The 18482-nt window shown below is 42.8% G+C and overlaps 1 protein-coding gene across 1 annotated transcript in view; it reads right to left on the reverse strand.

The window, feature by feature from the left end:
* The window catches only part of cps1 (carbamoyl-phosphate synthase 1, mitochondrial), a 191616-nt gene extending 175924 nt beyond the window's left edge, over window positions 1-15692 (reverse strand). The window contains exon 1 of the mRNA XM_072261156.1: window positions 15331-15692. Within this exon, the coding sequence (XP_072117257.1) occupies window positions 15331-15456 (126 nt within the window). The 5' untranslated portion in view covers window positions 15457-15692. The remainder of the gene's footprint in view (window positions 1-15330) is intronic.
* Between the last annotated feature and the right edge of the window lie 2790 nt (window positions 15693-18482).

Genomic DNA, 18482 nt, shown 5'->3' on the forward strand with positions numbered 1-18482 from the left:
GATTGGGCTATGCCCATTGTCCTGGTGATCAAGAAAGGAAAGGCCAGAGCCATTCACAAATTTGGGGATTTCAAGGTGAGCATCAACCAGGTGCTAAGAAATGTGCAGTATCTCCTGACACAAATAGAAGATATTTTTGCATCTTTGGCAAGCAGGGTTTTCAAAGATTGACTTGTTACAAGCCTATATGCAAGTGGAGATTGGGAGGTCAGGCAGGAAATTCCTCACAATCAACACTCACAAGGGACTGTTCCAGTATAATTGTCTCATCTTTGGCATCGCATCAGCTCCAGCAATTTGGCAAAGAGCAATGGACCAAGTGCTCCAAGATATCCCAGGAACACAATGTTACCATAATGACATCATTGTAACTAGCTAAAATGATGAAAAGCACCTCCAGAATCTTTGTAAAGTGCTTACCAGGCTGAATGAGTATGGTCTGAGCACAAAGAGAGAAATGTGAGTTTTTCAAGAATGAAATCTCATTGTGGATATGCCATACACAAATCTGGCTTACGTAAGTCACAAGAGAAGATTGAAGCAGCACTACAGGCACCCAAACTGGAAAATGAGTCACAACTCAGGCCATACTTGTGCCTTGTAAACTATTACCACCAGTTTCTCAGTGGGTGGTGTGGGTGTGGATGTTTCTAATAGTGGAAGAGTCTATGACAAGAGAGAACAACCTCAGGATACAAGGTCCTCCCATTAGAACAGAGATGAGGAGGAATTCCATTAGCCACAGGGCCGTAACTCTGTGGAATTTGTTGCCACAGACGGCTGTGGAGGCCAAGTCATTGGGTATATTTGAAGCAGAGGTTGATAGATTCTTCATCAGTAAGGTCGTCAAAGGTTATGGGGAGAAGGCAGAGGAATGGGGTTGAACTAGATAATACATCAGCCATGATGGAATGGTAGAGCAGACCTGACAGGTTGAATGGCCTAATTCTGCTCCTATATATTAGGGTTTTAAGTTTTTATTAATTTATTCACATAATGTAGGTATGTCAGCATTTACTTTCTATTTGCGATTGATCCCTGAACAGAGGATGTAGTTAAAATCCAAATGACTTCAATGTTGGGTCTGGAATCACATTTAGACCATATCAGGGAAGGATAGCAGATGTCATTCCATGGGGCAATGGAGGTCAAGGTGGTTTTTTTTGCCACAAGAGTAATATTTGTGCATGTGAGGTACATTACCAAGACATAAAAAGTTGGAGGAATTCAGCAGGTCAAGCAGCATCGATCGAGTCACAGTTTCAGGGTCCTGATAAAGGGTCTCAGCCCAAAACATCTCCATTGATGCTGCCTGACCTGCTGAGCTCCCCCTGCATTCTGTGTGTGTTATTGTGGATTTCCAGCATCTGCAGAATTTCTTGTGTTTACAATACTTGTTTTTAGATCCATAGAGAAAAAGAGCAGAAAGAAAGGCCTTTCAGCCCAATTCTATATTCAGTTTTGGTCACCCTGCTACATGAAGTTGCAAAGGGTGCAGAGCAGAATTATATTTTATAAAATCTCTTACTAGCTCTTCCTTCAGTTAGTCCTGACAAAGGGTCTCAGCCCGAAACAGCGACTGTACTTCTTCCTAGAGATGCTGCCTGGCCTGCTGAGTTCACCAGCAACTTTGATGTGTGTTGCTTATATTTTTGCCAGGATTTGAGAGACTGAGTTATGAAAAGAGGTAGAACAGATTGGGACTGTATTCATTGAACGTAGGAGACGAAGAGGTGACATTTAAAGGTGTATAAAATCATGAGGGGTGATAAATAGAAAGGTTAGTGCACACAGCCTTTTTCCTAGGGTTGGGGAATCAAGAACTAGAGGGCATGGGTTTATGACGAGACGAAAGAGGTGAGAGATTTAATAGGAACATAAGGGATAACTTTTTCCACTCAAGGGTGGTTGATATATGGAATGAGCTGCCAGACAGATACATGGATAGGAAGGTTTGGAAGGATATGGGCCAAATATGGGCTAATAGGATTCGTTTAGATTGGGAAAGTTGGTCAGCAAGGACCAGTTAGTCTGAACAGCCCGAGTCCACACATTATGACTATGATAACCATCAGTCACCCATTTCCACCAATCCTACATTAACCCCATTGTTTTATTCTCCTAACATTCTCAACAACTCTCCCAGAAAGAAAGTTCCATATACTCTCATTTTAATTTCACAGCTGCTGCGGTAGGATGAAAATTCCTTTCATAATAGCCCATGTATCTGACCCCTAGTCCTGGACACCATTCCATAGGAAGTATGCCAGTAAGCTGGAAGGTATGCAGAGGAGACTGACGAGCATGTTGCCAGGACTCGAGGGAACGGAGTTATGTAAAGGGGTTGAGCAAGTTGGGATTTCTTTCATTGGAGTTTAGGAGAATGAAGAGTCAAAGGTCTGTTTCTATGCTCTGTGACACGTCCACATCAGGTTCTACACATTCATTTCAGCTTCCTTCATCTGAAAAAATTCTACTCACTCAACTTTTTCCAGTTCTTAACTTGTAGTGTGTCCCCAACATTTTGTTTCCATTTTCCTCTTTCATCAATTCAATCAATACCCCTTTCACACAGATATCCTCACCTAGTCTCCACAAGTTGTCCTACGTTTCACTCTATCAGACTTCCATTGCCCCCAAGACACAGAAACAAGCCATGCAGCCAAGCTCATGCTAGTTTACAATGCATTCAAATTCCTCCATTCTACTCTAACTCACCAGAATAAAATGCCTTTTTATCCACTTTTCCCCATGTAGATTATCTACCATCCCCTGAAGTAGATCCAAACTATCCTCTTCAACCATTCTTTTTGCTAATCATTTCCAGGTTTATCCATGTTCTGGGAAAAGTTTCCATCAGAACATGCTATTAGGTTAATTAGCCATGATATTTTATTTATGAACCCTCCCTCGCCTTATGTTCTAAGACCATAAGACATATGAGCAGAATAAGGCCAGTTGGCCTGTCGCAACTGTTGCACCATTTCACCATGGCTGATTTATTATCCCTCTCAACCCTATTTTCCTGCCTTTTCCCCATAACCTTTCGCGCCCTTACTAGTCAGTCATCTCCCAATGACTTGGCCTCCAAAGTCGCTCATAGCAATAAATTCCATAGATTTACCACCCTCCGACTAAAGTAATTTCTCCACATCTCTGTTCTAAATGGATGTCCTTCAATCCTGAAGTCATACCCTCTTGTCCTAGGCTCCTCTACCATGGGAAATAACCTTGCCATATCTAACCTGTTCAGACCTTTTAACATTCGGAATATTTCTACGAGATCCCCCCTCATTCTCCTGAACTCCAGGGAATACAGCCCAAGAGCTGCCAGACGTTCCTCATATGGAAACCCTTTCATTCCTGGAATCATTCTCATGAATCTTCTCTGAATCCTCTCCAATGTCAGTATACCCTTTCTAAAATAAGGAGCCCAAAACTGCATGCAATACTCCAAGTGTGGTCTCACGAGTGCCTTGCAGAGCCTCAACATCACATCTCTGCTCTTATATTCTATACCTCTAGAAATGAATGCCAACATTGCATTGGTCTTCTTCACCACTGATTTAACCTGGAGGTTAACCTTTAAGGAATCCTGCACAAGGACTCCCAAGTCCCTTTGCATCTCTGCATTTTGAATTCTCTCCCCATCTAAATAATAGTCTGACCGTTTATTTCTTCCACCAAAGTGCATGACCATACACTTTCCAACATTGTACTTCATTTACCACTTCTTTGCCCATTCCCCTAAATTATCCAAATCTCTCTGCAGGCTCTTTGTTTCCTCAACACTACCCACTCCTCCACCTATCTTTGTATCATCAGCAAATTTAGTCACAAATCCATTAATCCCATAGTCCAAATCATTGACATACATCATAAAATGCAGCAGTCCCAACACCAACCCCTGTGGAACTCCACTGGTAACCAGAAGCTAGACACAATAGGATCCCTTTATTCCCACTCTGTTTTCTGCCAGTCAGCCAATACTCTACCCATGCTAATAACTCCTCTGTGATTCCATGGACTCTTATCTTGCTAAGCAGCCTCATGTGCGGCACCTTGTCAAAGGCCTTCTGAAAATCCAAGTACACCACATCTACTGCATCTACTTGTAAATTCCTCAAAAATTGCAGTAGGTTAGTCAGGCAGGATTTTCCTTTCAGGAAACCAAGCTGGGTTTGGCCCATCTTGTCATGTGCGTCCAGGTATTCCATAATCTCATCCCTATCAATCCATTCCAACAACTTCCTAACCATTGATGTCACGCTGACAGGTCTATAGTTTCCTTTCTTTGCCTCCCACCCTTTTTAAATAGCGAAGTAACGTTTGCAATTTTCCAGTCATCTGGTACAGTGGCAGAGTCTCCTGGGATCATTCTCATGAGCCTCATCTGGACCATCTCTAATGCCAGCACATCATTTCTCAGATAAGTAAAAGTACTTCCTTTGTGGCTGCTCTATGAAAACATTCTTAATGACCAAGACTGCCACCCTCAACACCACTCCCATCTCCACTTCTCCTAGTGAGAAGAGCCTAGTCCCCTAGCCCTACAGCTCTGGTAGTATGCATGCATCAATAACTTCCGAATCCTCTGCTGCTCTGACAGTTAAGTACATCTACTATCTTTAAAGAAAGAGTTTGTAGCTGACCAAAGTGGTCACATTTCACTAGTAGAACACAGCAAAGCCGTAAGTTTAATAATGTCCTCCTGTGATTTAGCACACTACAAGTGGTCTCCAAGGTATGAGCATCTGACTTATGGGCCCCCTAATCAAGCTCCCATAATATTAAATTCAGGATTCTGATGTGTGCATAGGTTCACCATGAATGCCTCATCCAGTTTCTCTTCATCCCCCCATTTTTTAGTAAATATTCCTTCTTATCAGTCTTGTGTGTTTGATGCCTTTCAATACAACACTGTGGAGGTACAGTTGCATCAAAGTGATTTTTCTGCCATTTCTTGCTTAGAGATCTGTAAGAATTGAACCAGTTCACTACTCAGGGCTAGCCTCTCTTAATTCTGTAAGCCTGGCATTCCTGGGCAAACTTCTATCCAAACACTGACCAAGTCCAGCTAGCTTCTGAGATAAGACAGGATCAGGTGCCATACTAGCAACACACATTCCTCACTAATCACATTGCCCAACTTGTTGACCTCCTCACATTGTGAAATTAGATTCAAGAGTCCAGACTCCGAAAGGTGAATTTGTACCAATCCTTGCAGAGCACCTCATCCTCCCCTTTGTATATTTGAGTTTCTCCTACATTCTTTTGTGCTTGGTAGCCAAAGTACTATCGATCCAGGTATTTGTCCTGACTAAACACATTCTGACCTTGGTCACAAGTCAATGCAGTGCCTTATCAAGTGACCTTTCAAAAATCCAAATACATTACATCTACATCATGACCTTTATCTATCCTTTGTTAGTTCGCCAAATAATCCAATGATTGATCAAGAGTGACATACCTTTTCAAAATCCTTACTGACGATACTATTTTCAATTCCTACATTTCTATTTGAGTGAGAATTCCATCACTTATCCACTTCCTGAACTGATTTTCTGTCCCTTTATGGTAATAGTCATTGTAGCTATCTCCAACACTTCCCAGTACCAAAAACTGGATGAGTAAAGCTTCATGTGGCACAAAACACCTAACTCTTGGTGTTTCTGCTCTGGAGATGACAACCAACACCCCATTAAAGCTTTTAATTTTTTTAGTTTGTACAAGCATGCAGACAGAAAGGCTATACAAGTGCTACCGGCTTTGAAGTTGCAGAGAGAGCCAGATATTTGATTGTTTCAGTACATTAAACCAGCCCTATCACCTATGTGTAAAGTGTCACAATGTTCAACATCACCAAAGTGTAATGTGGTGCGATGTGTAACACTCATCTGTACCTCCCCCCCCCCCACCTCTAGGTAGATGAGGGCAGCAGGCAATCTTCCCTCAAGAGAACACACTATCTTGACCCAAAATCACTTAGTCTCTGTTTATTCATCATTTTCCCTGGGCCTATGGAAAATAACTCCCTTACAAACGATATGGCATTACCATCACCACGGACTCCAATAACTCAAGGAAACAGCAAACCACCAAAAGGTAACTGTAGCAGGGCACTGAATACTGGCTTCCCATCAAAACCCCTTCTCTAGAAAAATACACTCACTGGCCACTTTATTAGGTGTTGAAGTGTAACTCATAAGGGGCCATACCTGGTTTGGTCTTCTGCTGCTGTAGCCCATCCACTTCAAGGTTTAACATGTTGTGCATTCAGCGATGCTCTCCTGCACACCACTGTTGCAGCTAAAAACATGGATAAAATTCATTTTTGCCCCATGGGCCACAGCACCTCACAGCAGTAGTTTTATGTGATTATGCTATAGTTCAATTCCATGAATATTCTGGCGGCCCAATCAGCCGAAGGAGCAGCTCACAGCGAGCAGATTCCTCGCAGGTCAGTGGCGATCATTTAAAAGGAGACCTCCGCGGGCATTTGGTGTCATTCCAGCCACCCAATCAGCTGTGAGCGCAATGCAGAGGGGAGTAAATTAAAGTACAGAAGGGACAAGTGGAGCGGCCATTGTTGGGAGCGGGCCAGTGCTGAGAGTGGAAGTGTCTGGCTTTGGCGCAAAGGAGGATTCAGCTCAGAAGAGGTGTCTGCTCTGGGTAAGTTTCTGTTCAGTTTCCCATTTTTCTTACTGTGTCAGGGGTACTGAGCGATTGTGTATTCTTCATGCCAGATGTTGGAGCCCTGGGAGACCCAGAGTCTCCCAGAGAACTACATCTGTATAAAGCCCAACTCCTTGAAGACTGTGTTAGGAATCTAAAACAACAGCTGGCAGAGCTCCAGCTTGTACGGGAGAGTGGGGATATCTTCAATCAGAGTTACAGGGAAGTAGTCATCCCCAAGTTGTAGGAGGCAGGTAGCTGGGTGACTGTCAGGAGAAGAAATAGGACAATGAATAGGCAGTTAGTGCAGAGTACCCCTGTAGCCATTCCCCACAATAATAAGTCTACTGTTTTAGATACTATTGTGGGTTTTGACCTCCCAGGGGAATGCCATGGAGACCAGGTTACTGGCACTGAGCATGGGTCCGTGATCTAAAAGGGAAAGAGGGAAAAGACAGGAGCGGTAGTGATAGGGGACTCAATTAGTCAGAGGAACAGAGAGGAGATTCTGTGGACATGAACGGGACACCCAGAATATATATTGCCTCTCAGATGCCAGGGTCAGGGACATCTCAAGTCACATCTACAGTATTTTGGGGCAGGGGGAGAGCAGCCAGATGTCTTGGTACATATTGGTACCAATGACATAGGAAGGAAAAGCAAAGAGATCCTGAAGAAAGAATTCAGTGAGCTAGGCAGAAAGCTGAGAAGCAGGACCTCCAGGGTAGTAATTTCTGGATTGTTACTTGTGCCAAGCGCCAGTGAGGGTAGAAACAGGGTAATTTGGCAGATAAATGCTGGCTGAGAAGTCGGTGCAAGGGGCAGGGCTGCAGATTCTTGAATCATTAAGGTATCTTCTGGGGAAGGTATGATCTATACAAAGGGGACAGGTTGCAGAAGAACCCGAGGGGGAACAATAATCTCAGGGGCAAGTTTGTTCGAGCTGTTGAGGAGGGTTTAAAATGATTTAGCAGGAGGATAGAAACTGGAGTGAAGGAACTCAGGATAGAAGGGATGGTGAAAAAGCAAAGGTAGTGTGCAGTCAGACTGTCAGGAAGGGTAGGCAGATGATAGGGCAAAACAGCAGCTAGAAGGGTGATTACCAGTGCATTAGGGATGCAGAATCAAAAAAGGTAGCAAATATAGTACTCAAAGTGTCATATCCGAATGCAAGGAGTACAAGAAATGAGTGGATGATCTTGTTGCCCTTTTACAGATTATCAGGTATGATATTGCGGCTGAAGGATGGTTGTAGATGGGACCTGAATGTCCAAGGTTACACATTGTATAGGAGGGATAGGAAGGTAGGCAGAGGGGGTGGTGTGGCTCTGCTGGTAAAGAATGGCATCAAATCATTAAAAAGATGTGACATAGAATCAGAAGATGTTGAATCTTTGTGGTTTGAGTTAACAAACTACAAGGGTAAAAGGACCCTGATGGTATTTATATACAGGCCTCCAAAGAATAGCTGGGACGTGGACTACAGATTACAACAGGAAATAGAAAAGGCATGTCAGAAGGGCAAAGTTACGATAGTCATGGGAGATTTTAAACATGCAGATAGACTGCGAAAGTTGAGTTGGTAATGGATCTTAAAAGTGTGAATTTGTTGAATGCCTACAAGATGGCTTTTTAGAGCAGTTTGTTGTTGAGTCTACTAGGGGATCAATAGTGTTATGTAATGAACCAGAGATGAATAGGGAGCTTAACGTAAAGGAACCCTAAGGAGTCAGTGATCACAATTTGATTGAGTTCCACTTGGAATTTGATAGGGAGAAAGTATGACATAAGAGTATTTCAATGGAGTAAAGGAGATTACAGTGGTATGGAGGAGGAGTTGCTCAAAGTAAATTGGAAGGATATATTGGCAGGGATGACAGCAGAGCAGCAATGGCTTGAGTTTTGGGAAAAAATGAGTGAGGTGCAAGATAGATGTATTCTAAAAACAAAGAAATTCTCAAATGGCAAAATAGTACAACTGTGGCTGACAAGGGAAGTCAAAGCTAATGCAAAAGCAAAAGAGAGAGCATATAACAAAGCAAAAATTAGTGGGGAGACAGAGGATTGGGAAGCTTTTAAAAACCTACAGAAAGCAACTAAAAGAATCATTAGGAGGGAAAAGATGAAATATGAAAGCAAGCTAGCACACAATATTAAGGTGGATAGAAAAAGGTTTTTCAAGTATATGAAAATAAAGGAGATGAGAGTGGATATAGGACCACTAGAAACTGAGGCTGGAGAAATAATAATAGAGGACAAAAAGATGGCAGGTGAACTAAATGAGTATTTTGCATCATTCTTCACTATGGAAGACACGAGTGGTGGGCCAAGTTTTGAAGGGTGACAGGGAAGAGAAGTGAGTGCAGTTACTATTATATGGGAGAAGGTGCTCAAAAGGCTAGAAGGCCTAAAGGTGCATAAGCCATACAGATCAGATGAACTACACCCGAGGGTTCTGAAAGAGGTAGTAGTAAAGATTGTGAAGACATCAGTAATGAAACAATGGACTGTGGCATGGTTCCAGAGGTCTGGAAAATTGCAAATGTCACTCCACTCTTTAAGAAAAGAGGAAGGCAGCAGAAATGAACCTTACTCATTTTTTCCCAGTTAGTCTGACCTCAGTGGTTAGGAAGGTGATGGAGTCAGTTGTTAAGGATGAGGTTATGGAGTACTTGGTGACACAGGGCAAGATAGGATAAAGTCAGTGTGCTTTCCTTAAGGGAAAATCTTGCCTAACGAACCTGATGGATTTCTTTGAGGAAATTACAAGGAGGATAGATGAGAGGGATGCAATGGATGTTGTATATTTGGATTTTCAGAAGACCTTCGACAGAGTACCACACATGAGGCTGCTTACCAAGTTAAGAGCCCATGATATTACAGGAAAGTTACTAGCATGGTTAGAGCATTGACTGATTGGTAGGAGGCAGTGAGTGGGAACAAAAGAATCCTTTTCTGCTTGGCAGCAAGTGACTAGTGGTGTTATGCAGGGGTTGGTGTTGGAACCATTTCTTTTTATACTGTATATCAATGATTTACATGATGGAATAGATGGCTTTGTTGCCAAGTTTGCAGATGATGCAAAGATCGGTGGAGGGGCAGATAGTGTTGAGGAAACAGGAAAGCAGCAGAAGGTCTTAGACAGATTAGGAGAATGGACAAGAAAGTGGCAAATGAAATATTGGAAAATGTATGGTCATGCACTTTGGTAGAAGAAATACACGTACAGACTATTTTCTAAATGGAGAGAAAATCCAAAAAAAATTAGATGCAAAGGGACTTGGGAGTCCTTGTGCAGAATACCCCAAAGGTTAACTTGCAGGTTGAGTTGGTGGTGAGGAAGGCAAATAAAATTTTAGCATTCATTTCAAGAGGTCTAGAAGATAAGAGCAGGGATGTGATGCTGAGGCTTTATAAGGCACTGGTGAGGTCTCACCTTGAGTATTGAGAACAGTTTTGATCTTCTTATCTAAGAAAAGATGTACTGGCATTGGAGAGGATTCAGAGGAGATTCACAAGGATGATTCTGGGAATTAAAGGGTGAGGAACATTTGACAGCTCTGGGTCAGCATTCCATGGAATTTCATTGGATGAGGGGGAATCTCATTGAAACATTTAAAAGGAAATATTAAAAGGCCTAGACAAAGTAGATATGGAAACAATGTTTCCCATGGTGGGGGAGTCTATGACAAAAGAGCACAGCCTCAGTATAGAGGAGCATCCATATAAAACAGAGATGAGGAGAAATTTCTACAGCCTGAGGGTGAAGTTGTGGAGTTTGTTACCACAGGCAGCTGTTGAGGCCAGGTCGTTGGGTGCACTTAAGGCAGAGATTGATAGGTACCTGATTGGCTACGGCATCAAAAGTTACAGGGAGAAGGCCGGGGAGTGGTTTTGAGGTGGGGAAAAAATGATCAGCCATGATTGAATGGCAGAGCAGACTCAATGAGCCAAGTGGCCTAATTCTGCTCCTATATTTTATTGTCTTAAACCAACTGTCCCAACAACAGGAACTTCCTGTTGGCTTGGATGGGATAAACTCAAGGAATATCACAAGCTATCATGGAAGGCACTCTTGTAATATGCAGTTAGAACCAGTTGCAATCTATTCCCCAATTAGTATTATGCAGCGAAAGACAATTCCCAACCAGTACGGCTCCAGTATTATACAGTGGCAGACACTTTCCCATCAGTACTGTACCCCAGTTTTACACAGTGATAGGCCCATCCCCACCAGTACTGTACCCGTTGTTATACAGTAACAGACCGATCCCCACCAGTACTGTATCTCCAGTGTTACACAATGACAGACCTATCCCCACCAGTACTGTACCCATTACACAGTGACAGACCAACCCCACCAGTACCGTACCCCAGTGCTACACAGCAACAGACCCGTCCCCTCAGTACTGTACCTCAAAGATATACAATGACAGACACACCCCCACCAGTATTGTACCCCAGTGTAATAGTGACCGACCAATCCACATCTTTTCTTAAACCACTTTCTATATCAGTAAGACTAATTAAAAAGAAATGCATTCACAGGTTAGACAAAAGTTCATTAAGGATCCTATAAGTACAAGTGGTGTTTTGTGCACCACAGTATGAAAGGTTAAAGGGGTTTGTTAGAATCTGATTGGGAACTGCAAACAAGTCCATAATAATCTGAGTATTTCCAGAATTGGCCGTTCAAGGGAATGACTCAGCCCCACCTTCTTAAGGGCAATTCTCACCAATGTGCAGATCCTGAAAATGAATTAAAGGAAGAAACATGCAAGGAACATCTACATTCAGCGGCCACTTTCTTAAATACACCTGCTTTTTAATGCAAATATCTAATCAGCAAATCATATGGCAGCACCTCAGTGCATAAACGCATGCAGACGTGGTCATGAGGTTCAGTTGTTGTTCAGACTAAACATCGGAATGGGGAAGAAATGATCTAAGTGACTTTGACAGTGGAATGATTGTTGGTGCCAGACAGGGTGGTTTGAGTATCTCAGAACCAGCTGATCTTCTGGGATTTTTATGCACAGCAGTCTCTAGAGTTTACGAGGAATGGTGCACAAAAAAAACAAAAATCATCCAGTAAGCAGCAATTCTATGGGCAAAAATGCATTGTTAATGAGAAGAATAAGGTGTCAGTATCTCAAGCATTACAAGAGCGGGGTGGAGAAGAACATCGCTGAATACACAAAATGTCAAACTTTGAAGTGGATGGGCTACATCAGCAGAAGACCATGAGCATACACTCAGTGGCCATCTTATTAGGTACAGGATGTAACTAATGATGTGGCCACTGGGGTCTACAGAGACACTTTAGGAAGTGGCAAGACAAGTTAAAGCAACATGTAATCCCAGGCTTTCTCAACGTTAGCTGAAATACCCAAGCAAGAATGTTATGCTGTATTTACGGAAGTGCTATGTCAACCTGGGTCACAGTGTTGTTGAGCTGGGGGCGGGGAGGGTGGAAGGGTGGTAGTGGGGATACACTCCCACTACCTACTAAATGCTCCCAATGGCAAGGGTCTCAAAGAGCCTCTGACAGCCGAGTCCAGATCCTGGTCTTTACATGTGACTTGGCTACTAGGCCCAGCAGAGTCAATTCTACTGACAGAAGAAGGGCCAAAGGCAGGTTATTGGTGCTTTAAAACCAATCGCTTTGGGCACATGGGGCTCAACAGCTGTTGTTAGCAGCTCATCTAGAAGGAAAACTCTGATCTCACACCTCCACTACCTTGTGGCTATATCCACTCATGGGGAAGGCTTCGGGAGTAAACCCAGAGGAAAAATCCAGAGCTGGAGTCCCTAAGGCAGTCCTACGGTGAGTTCATCACTGACTGGCACCTCTTGTGATGCCGGTGGTGCCGAACAGTACTGGTCTCTGCCATTCATTTGATTTCATCAGCTGCATGGAAAGGGGGTGCCTGCTACATGGGCAACAGCTTGCTCTCCATATCGCACCTTGTGTACTGCTTGCAAATCACATAGACAGCTGGGACGTAACAGACATTGATGATCACAACTAATGGAGGGCCTCATGTCAGCCTTAATCATAGAGTCATACAGCACGGAAACAACTTCTCCAGCTTAACAGGTCCACGCCAATCAAGAATCCCACGAAGCCTGTTCCTACAACACACATCAAAGTTGCTGGTGACACAGCAGGCCAGGCAGCATCTCTAGGAAGAGGTACAGTCGACGTTTCAGGCTGAGACTTATTCAAGCCTGTCCCTATTTGGCTCACGTTCCTCTAAACCAAAACTGTACTCGATATTGTAAATGCTGCCTCACCAACATCTTGCACAAAACATCTGAACACCACATCCTGGTAAGAACATGAAGGACAAGTCTAGAGTCCAAAGGGACACTGGACTCAACTACAGTAGCTAGACAGATGAAAAGGTGAAGTTCTTTGAAACAAATTTGATGCAAGTGTTTAAAATCACAGACCATTCTAAAGTTCATAAAAAAGTGCAGATATTTAAGGTGATATAGAATGTCAGGAGATGCAAGAAAACTTTAACACTATGGAATGCCAGCATTTGGTGTGTGGTGCCCAATTCCTGGAGCGCCTACCATCAGCAGTTAACGAGTAGTTTCTTGGCCACAGATATTCTAGGTACTGTACCTTTTCAATAGAAATCGGGGTTGGGCATGCATGCCACATGCCAAGAAATGTAAAGCAAAAAATCTTTACTTGTCTTCACATTCTGAGCTTACACCTTGTATGGTTCATCATGCCCATTTAAAGATGGATTTATGGCCACCAACACCCCTCAATCTCCTGCTCTCCAGGAGTACTGGTCTATGCAATCTCTCGTCAGGACTCAGGCCCCTGGCCCCCAGTGCAGGAAACATCTTGGTAAATCCTTTCTGCACTCTTTCGAATTTGTTAACACCTTTCCCTCACCAATTTCAGTAAATCATCATCACATTGCAGAGGCTGCATTCGAAACTAAGTGAATGATACCTGGATATTTGAGGTATGGGTGGGTGGGGGAGGGGGATAGAGAAGCAAAATTGTGTCAGTTTTTAGTTCAGCCACAAGGGTCTGAGCGGTCTATTCTTGCACACTTTTTCATGGATTCACAGAGCGGGCTTGGAAGCAAAGTCTGTGCTAAATTCAAGTACCTATTTACATTAATTCTGTTTTATTCTTCCTAGATTTTCATCAACTCCCCAGGATTCTAGCACTCACCTGCACTCTAGGGGCAATTCACAGTACCATGTAACCTATCAACTTACATATTTTTGGGATGTGGAAAGAAACCAGAGCACCCAGAGGAAATCAACACAAAGTTCAAGGTTGCTTAATATCATTTCCTGTACATAAGCGTAAAGGAGAATGAAATAATTGTTACTCCAGATCCAAAACAGCACCAAATAAAAACACACAAAATATAAAGAACACAATAAATATAAATACATATGATAGCTTATATACATAGATTGTGTGTCCATAAAGTGAGCCTGGGCTGTACGTAAGGTGACTGACAGGAAATAAAGAAGCGACAAATAATGACAATATGACGAATAAGCTCTTCTCGGGCTTCCAGCCGGATACAGGTATCGATTATAATCGATGTTCCTATGACAAACTCTTGCCATCTTCATCAGGGATGATGCCTGGGCATGTCTAGTTTGGTGGTATCTATACCCCCGTATAAGATCCTTTTTTAATGACAATGTGCACACTCCACGTTGCACCAGAGATCAGGATCGAATCCGCATCTCCATCAACGTAGGGCAGCACTTTGATAAATTACGATAGTATTCCTCTCTATCCAATCAATGCTTTGGGTCTAACTCTTCGCCTACTTTACTGAAGGTCGCCAATTCGCGAGGTCGGGTTCTACGCTTTTCCCACAGCAAAAAAAAACTTTTTAAAAAGTGGTTAACATATTAATTGGAAATATAGGGACAGTGGAGGATTCTCTCAACAGCTTTCAGATTTACAACAGAAAGTGGCCACAGCTCAATTATACTTGTTTCCATACACAGCCTTGAAGAGGGAAGCTAACGATATTAGAGTGAGTGTTACTCTGATGTACTTCAGGGACGGCATTCAAATATCTGCCCAAAAACGCCACCTGGCTTGCGCGGTGAACAGATTCTCCAACTAAGGATATACACTGTACAAATACTATGCTCGGGTACCCGCCGTCGGGTAACAGAGAGCGACAGCCCTCGTGAACGAAAGCCCGCCATCGCCTCGGCCGAGGATCCCCGCTCCTCACGCCAGCCGCAAGCAACTGCGTCTGCGCCTGCGCTGCTCCGGACCAGCTCGTCGCCCACGGCGCGGAGTGGTCCGGGAGATCGGAGCTCTCACGGTAGGGAATGCTAAACTGCCACAGCCGCTTCCACCCTTCTAGGACGGAAGCAAATAAACACAAAGCCAAACACGCGGTTCATTGCACTTTGTCGCCGTCTCACTCCCCTATTCGCGGAACTGAGTTTCCCAAACTAATTCTAATTAATTGCATCGTTTTGATTTGTTTTGCATATCAGAAAAGATTCGTTCAAAATACGGCGAGAAAAGTTACTTTAGTTCTTATCATTCACTCCAAATTGGTCGGGGACGAAGTAAATATCGTACTAACAGTCGTATTTTCTCGATGTATTTTTAATGCGCAGATTTAGTCTATTTACCTTGGTGGTGTATAATCTGACTCCTGATTTCTCCAAACTCCACACTGGTCGCTGGGCAAGCTTGCAGGTTGTAATGCCATGTTTAATTGATTTGAACAAGTTGCACGCTCTGAGTATCTTCGTCATGATTGGTTTTGGAATTCAAACAATTTACTTTCTTTTAAAAGTTACTTTATTGTCTTCAGAAGTTCTTTCTGTCCCTCCTTATAAAGCTCATCCACTTCCAAACTGGCTCCCACTGACTGGGGTCAGGATCCGGCGCTTTTGTACTATTGTGTTGGGTGACCCGGCGGGCTGACTGACGTTAAAGGTTGCTCAGCAGCGGCCTTGTATCTCGTTGGGTTGTTTCACTCCACTTCGATCTGGGGTTCCTCATATAAACTGATGAAATCGTATCAGCTGCTTACAGCACATCAATTCGTTCAGTCGTTTGGGACGCACTGAGATGCCAGAACCGTATTTCTCCTAATCAAACAGCGCCTTTAATAGCAGGTTTACCCTACCTGTGGAGATTTCCATTGGAAATATGAAGCCGTTGTTGGCCTGTTAAGATACATAAATAAATCTATACCGTATTACCACAATGAAACGTGACTGACCAGATTATTGCAAAGTCTTTCCAAAATTTTCAGAAAATAATTGATATTATTCCGGATTATTTCTTCAGTTTTTCGACTTAAAATTTACTTTTAACAAAATTACGATTTTGCGCAAATGCATGCACCTTAATGTTAAAAAGGCTTGAAGTCGGAGCGGGGGTTAACGGTGTCGTGTTGGTAGGTGGGATCTTTTGAAACAACACAAGAGGAACTTATCGTGTCGTGCAGCGCCTGAAGAGAGAAATGAGCAGTCGGCGTTTCGGGTCTAGACCCTAAATCTTTTGACAGTTCACTTTAATGTACAAGATTGACAGTTTTTGTGGTTTTAAACTTTATATTGGGGAAAAAAAGAACAGCAATATTCCAAAGGTTAGAATTATCACTTATTTTGATGCATAGAGTCTTAAAGCAATACAGTGCGTATACAGACCCGTTGGCCCATCCAGCTAGTCCCAATTTCTTATGATCATCCCATATTCCTCTGAATCACGCCCCTTCAAGTGCTTCTTAAATGATATTATTGTACCTGCCTCTACCAGTTCCTCTGGCAGCTCTTTCCATATACTCATCACCCTCCTCGTGAAAAAGACGCCCCTCAGGTCCCATTTAAAGTTCAAAGTAAAATTTATTATCAGAGTACATACATGTCACCACATACAACCCTGAGATTCTTTTTCTGCGGGCATACTTAGCAAATCTATAGAACAGTAACTGTCAACTGCATAAACTGTAAACAAACTGTGCAAATGCAGATAATAAATAAATAGCAATAAATAATGAGCATAAAATAAAGTCTTTAAATGAGTGTCGTCATCCCTTTTTGTTCAAGAGCCTGATGGTTGAGGAGTAGTAACTGTTCTTGAAAATGTTCTTACCTCTTTCACCTGCCACCGTAAATTTATGTCCCCAGTTTTTGGACTCCTCTAACCTTGGGAAGAGACTATTACCATCCACCTTATCATATAATATAACCATATAACAATTACAGCACAGAAGCAGGCCATCTTGGCCCTTCTAGTCCGTGCTGAACTCTTACTCTCACTAATACTCTCATGTTGTTGTGTGCCTTTACCAAACCTTTCCTCATTCTCCTGAACTACAGGAAATAAAGTGTTAATCCATTCAATCTTTCACTATAATTCAGGTCCTTAAGTTCTGAAAACATGCTTGTAAATTTTCTCTGTACTGTTTCAATATTATTGATAGCTTCTCTGTAGGTACGTGAACAGAACTTCATACAATACTCCAAATTTTGTCTCACCAATGTCTTATAAACTTCAACATAACATCCCAAGCCCTGTACTCAATACTTTGATTTAGGCCAGTGGGCTAAAAGCTTTCTTTACAACCTATCTATTTGTGATGTCAGTTTCAAGGAATTATGTATGTGTGGTCTCTGATCCCTCTGTTCTACTGCACTCCTCAATGCCTTACTGTGTAAATCCTACTCTAGTCTGTCCTCCCAAAGTGCAACATCTCACACTTGTGTGCATTAAATTCCACCTGCTATTTTTCAGCCCATTTTTCCAGCCGGTCCAGACCCCACTGCAAGCTTTGATAAACGTAGGACCATAAGACATATGAATGGAACTACGCCCCCCCCCCGACCCATCAAGTCTGCTGCACCATTCCATCATGACCGATCCAACATCTCTCTCAACCCCATTCCCCTCCCTTCTCCCTGCAACATTCCACATGCTTACTAATCAAGAATCTATCAATCTCCACTCCAAATACGCCCGATGACATGGCCTCCACAATGAATTCCCTAGACTCACCACCCCCTGGCCAAAGAAATTCCTCCTTATCTCTGTTCTAAAGTGACATCTTGTAATCTGAGGCCGTGCACCTTATTCTCTTAAACACTTCCATAAGTCGCCCTCTCTTTCTTCTGCATTCCAAAGGATAAAGACTTAGCCTGGCCAACCTCTCCTGATAACCCACTCACACATCTTCACAAATCTTTGCTACACTCTTATCAGTTTACGTACCCCTCTGTTTGTTCTTCCCCACTCTAACTGCCTTTGTTAACCAGACAGTGTAGAGCATGTAGATCACAGCCACCATGGATGTTGCCTTTTCTCCATCAGGCTGGATACACAGATGCCTGAAAGCATGTACCACCAGACTCAATGAGAGCTTATATCTTGCTATTATGAGGCTATTGAATGATTCTCTAGAATGAAAAGGTAGACTCTTGACATCATAATCTACCTCATTATGACCTTGCACGTTACAGTCTGCCAGCATGCGCTTTCTCTGTAACTGCAATATTCTATTCTGTGTTTCATTATTGTTTTTCCTTTGTAGTACCTCAATTAACTGATGTGATTAAATGGTCTGTATGGATGGCATGCAAAACAAAGCTTTTCACTATATCTCGGTACATGTAACCACATTAAACTAATGTACCAATGTATTTAAAGATGTGGGAAATATTTGTAGATTCTCATTTTCAAAGTACTATTTCTGGGATGGTTGGTTGTGCAGTGTACAGGGAACATGTGGCAGGAGAATGGGGTTGAGAGGGATAATGAATCAGCCATGATGGAA

The sequence above is a fragment of the Mobula birostris genome, chromosome 6 (assembly GCF_030028105.1).
Source record: "Mobula birostris isolate sMobBir1 chromosome 6, sMobBir1.hap1, whole genome shotgun sequence".
NCBI classification, from domain to species: Eukaryota; Metazoa; Chordata; class Chondrichthyes; order Myliobatiformes; family Myliobatidae; genus Mobula; species Mobula birostris.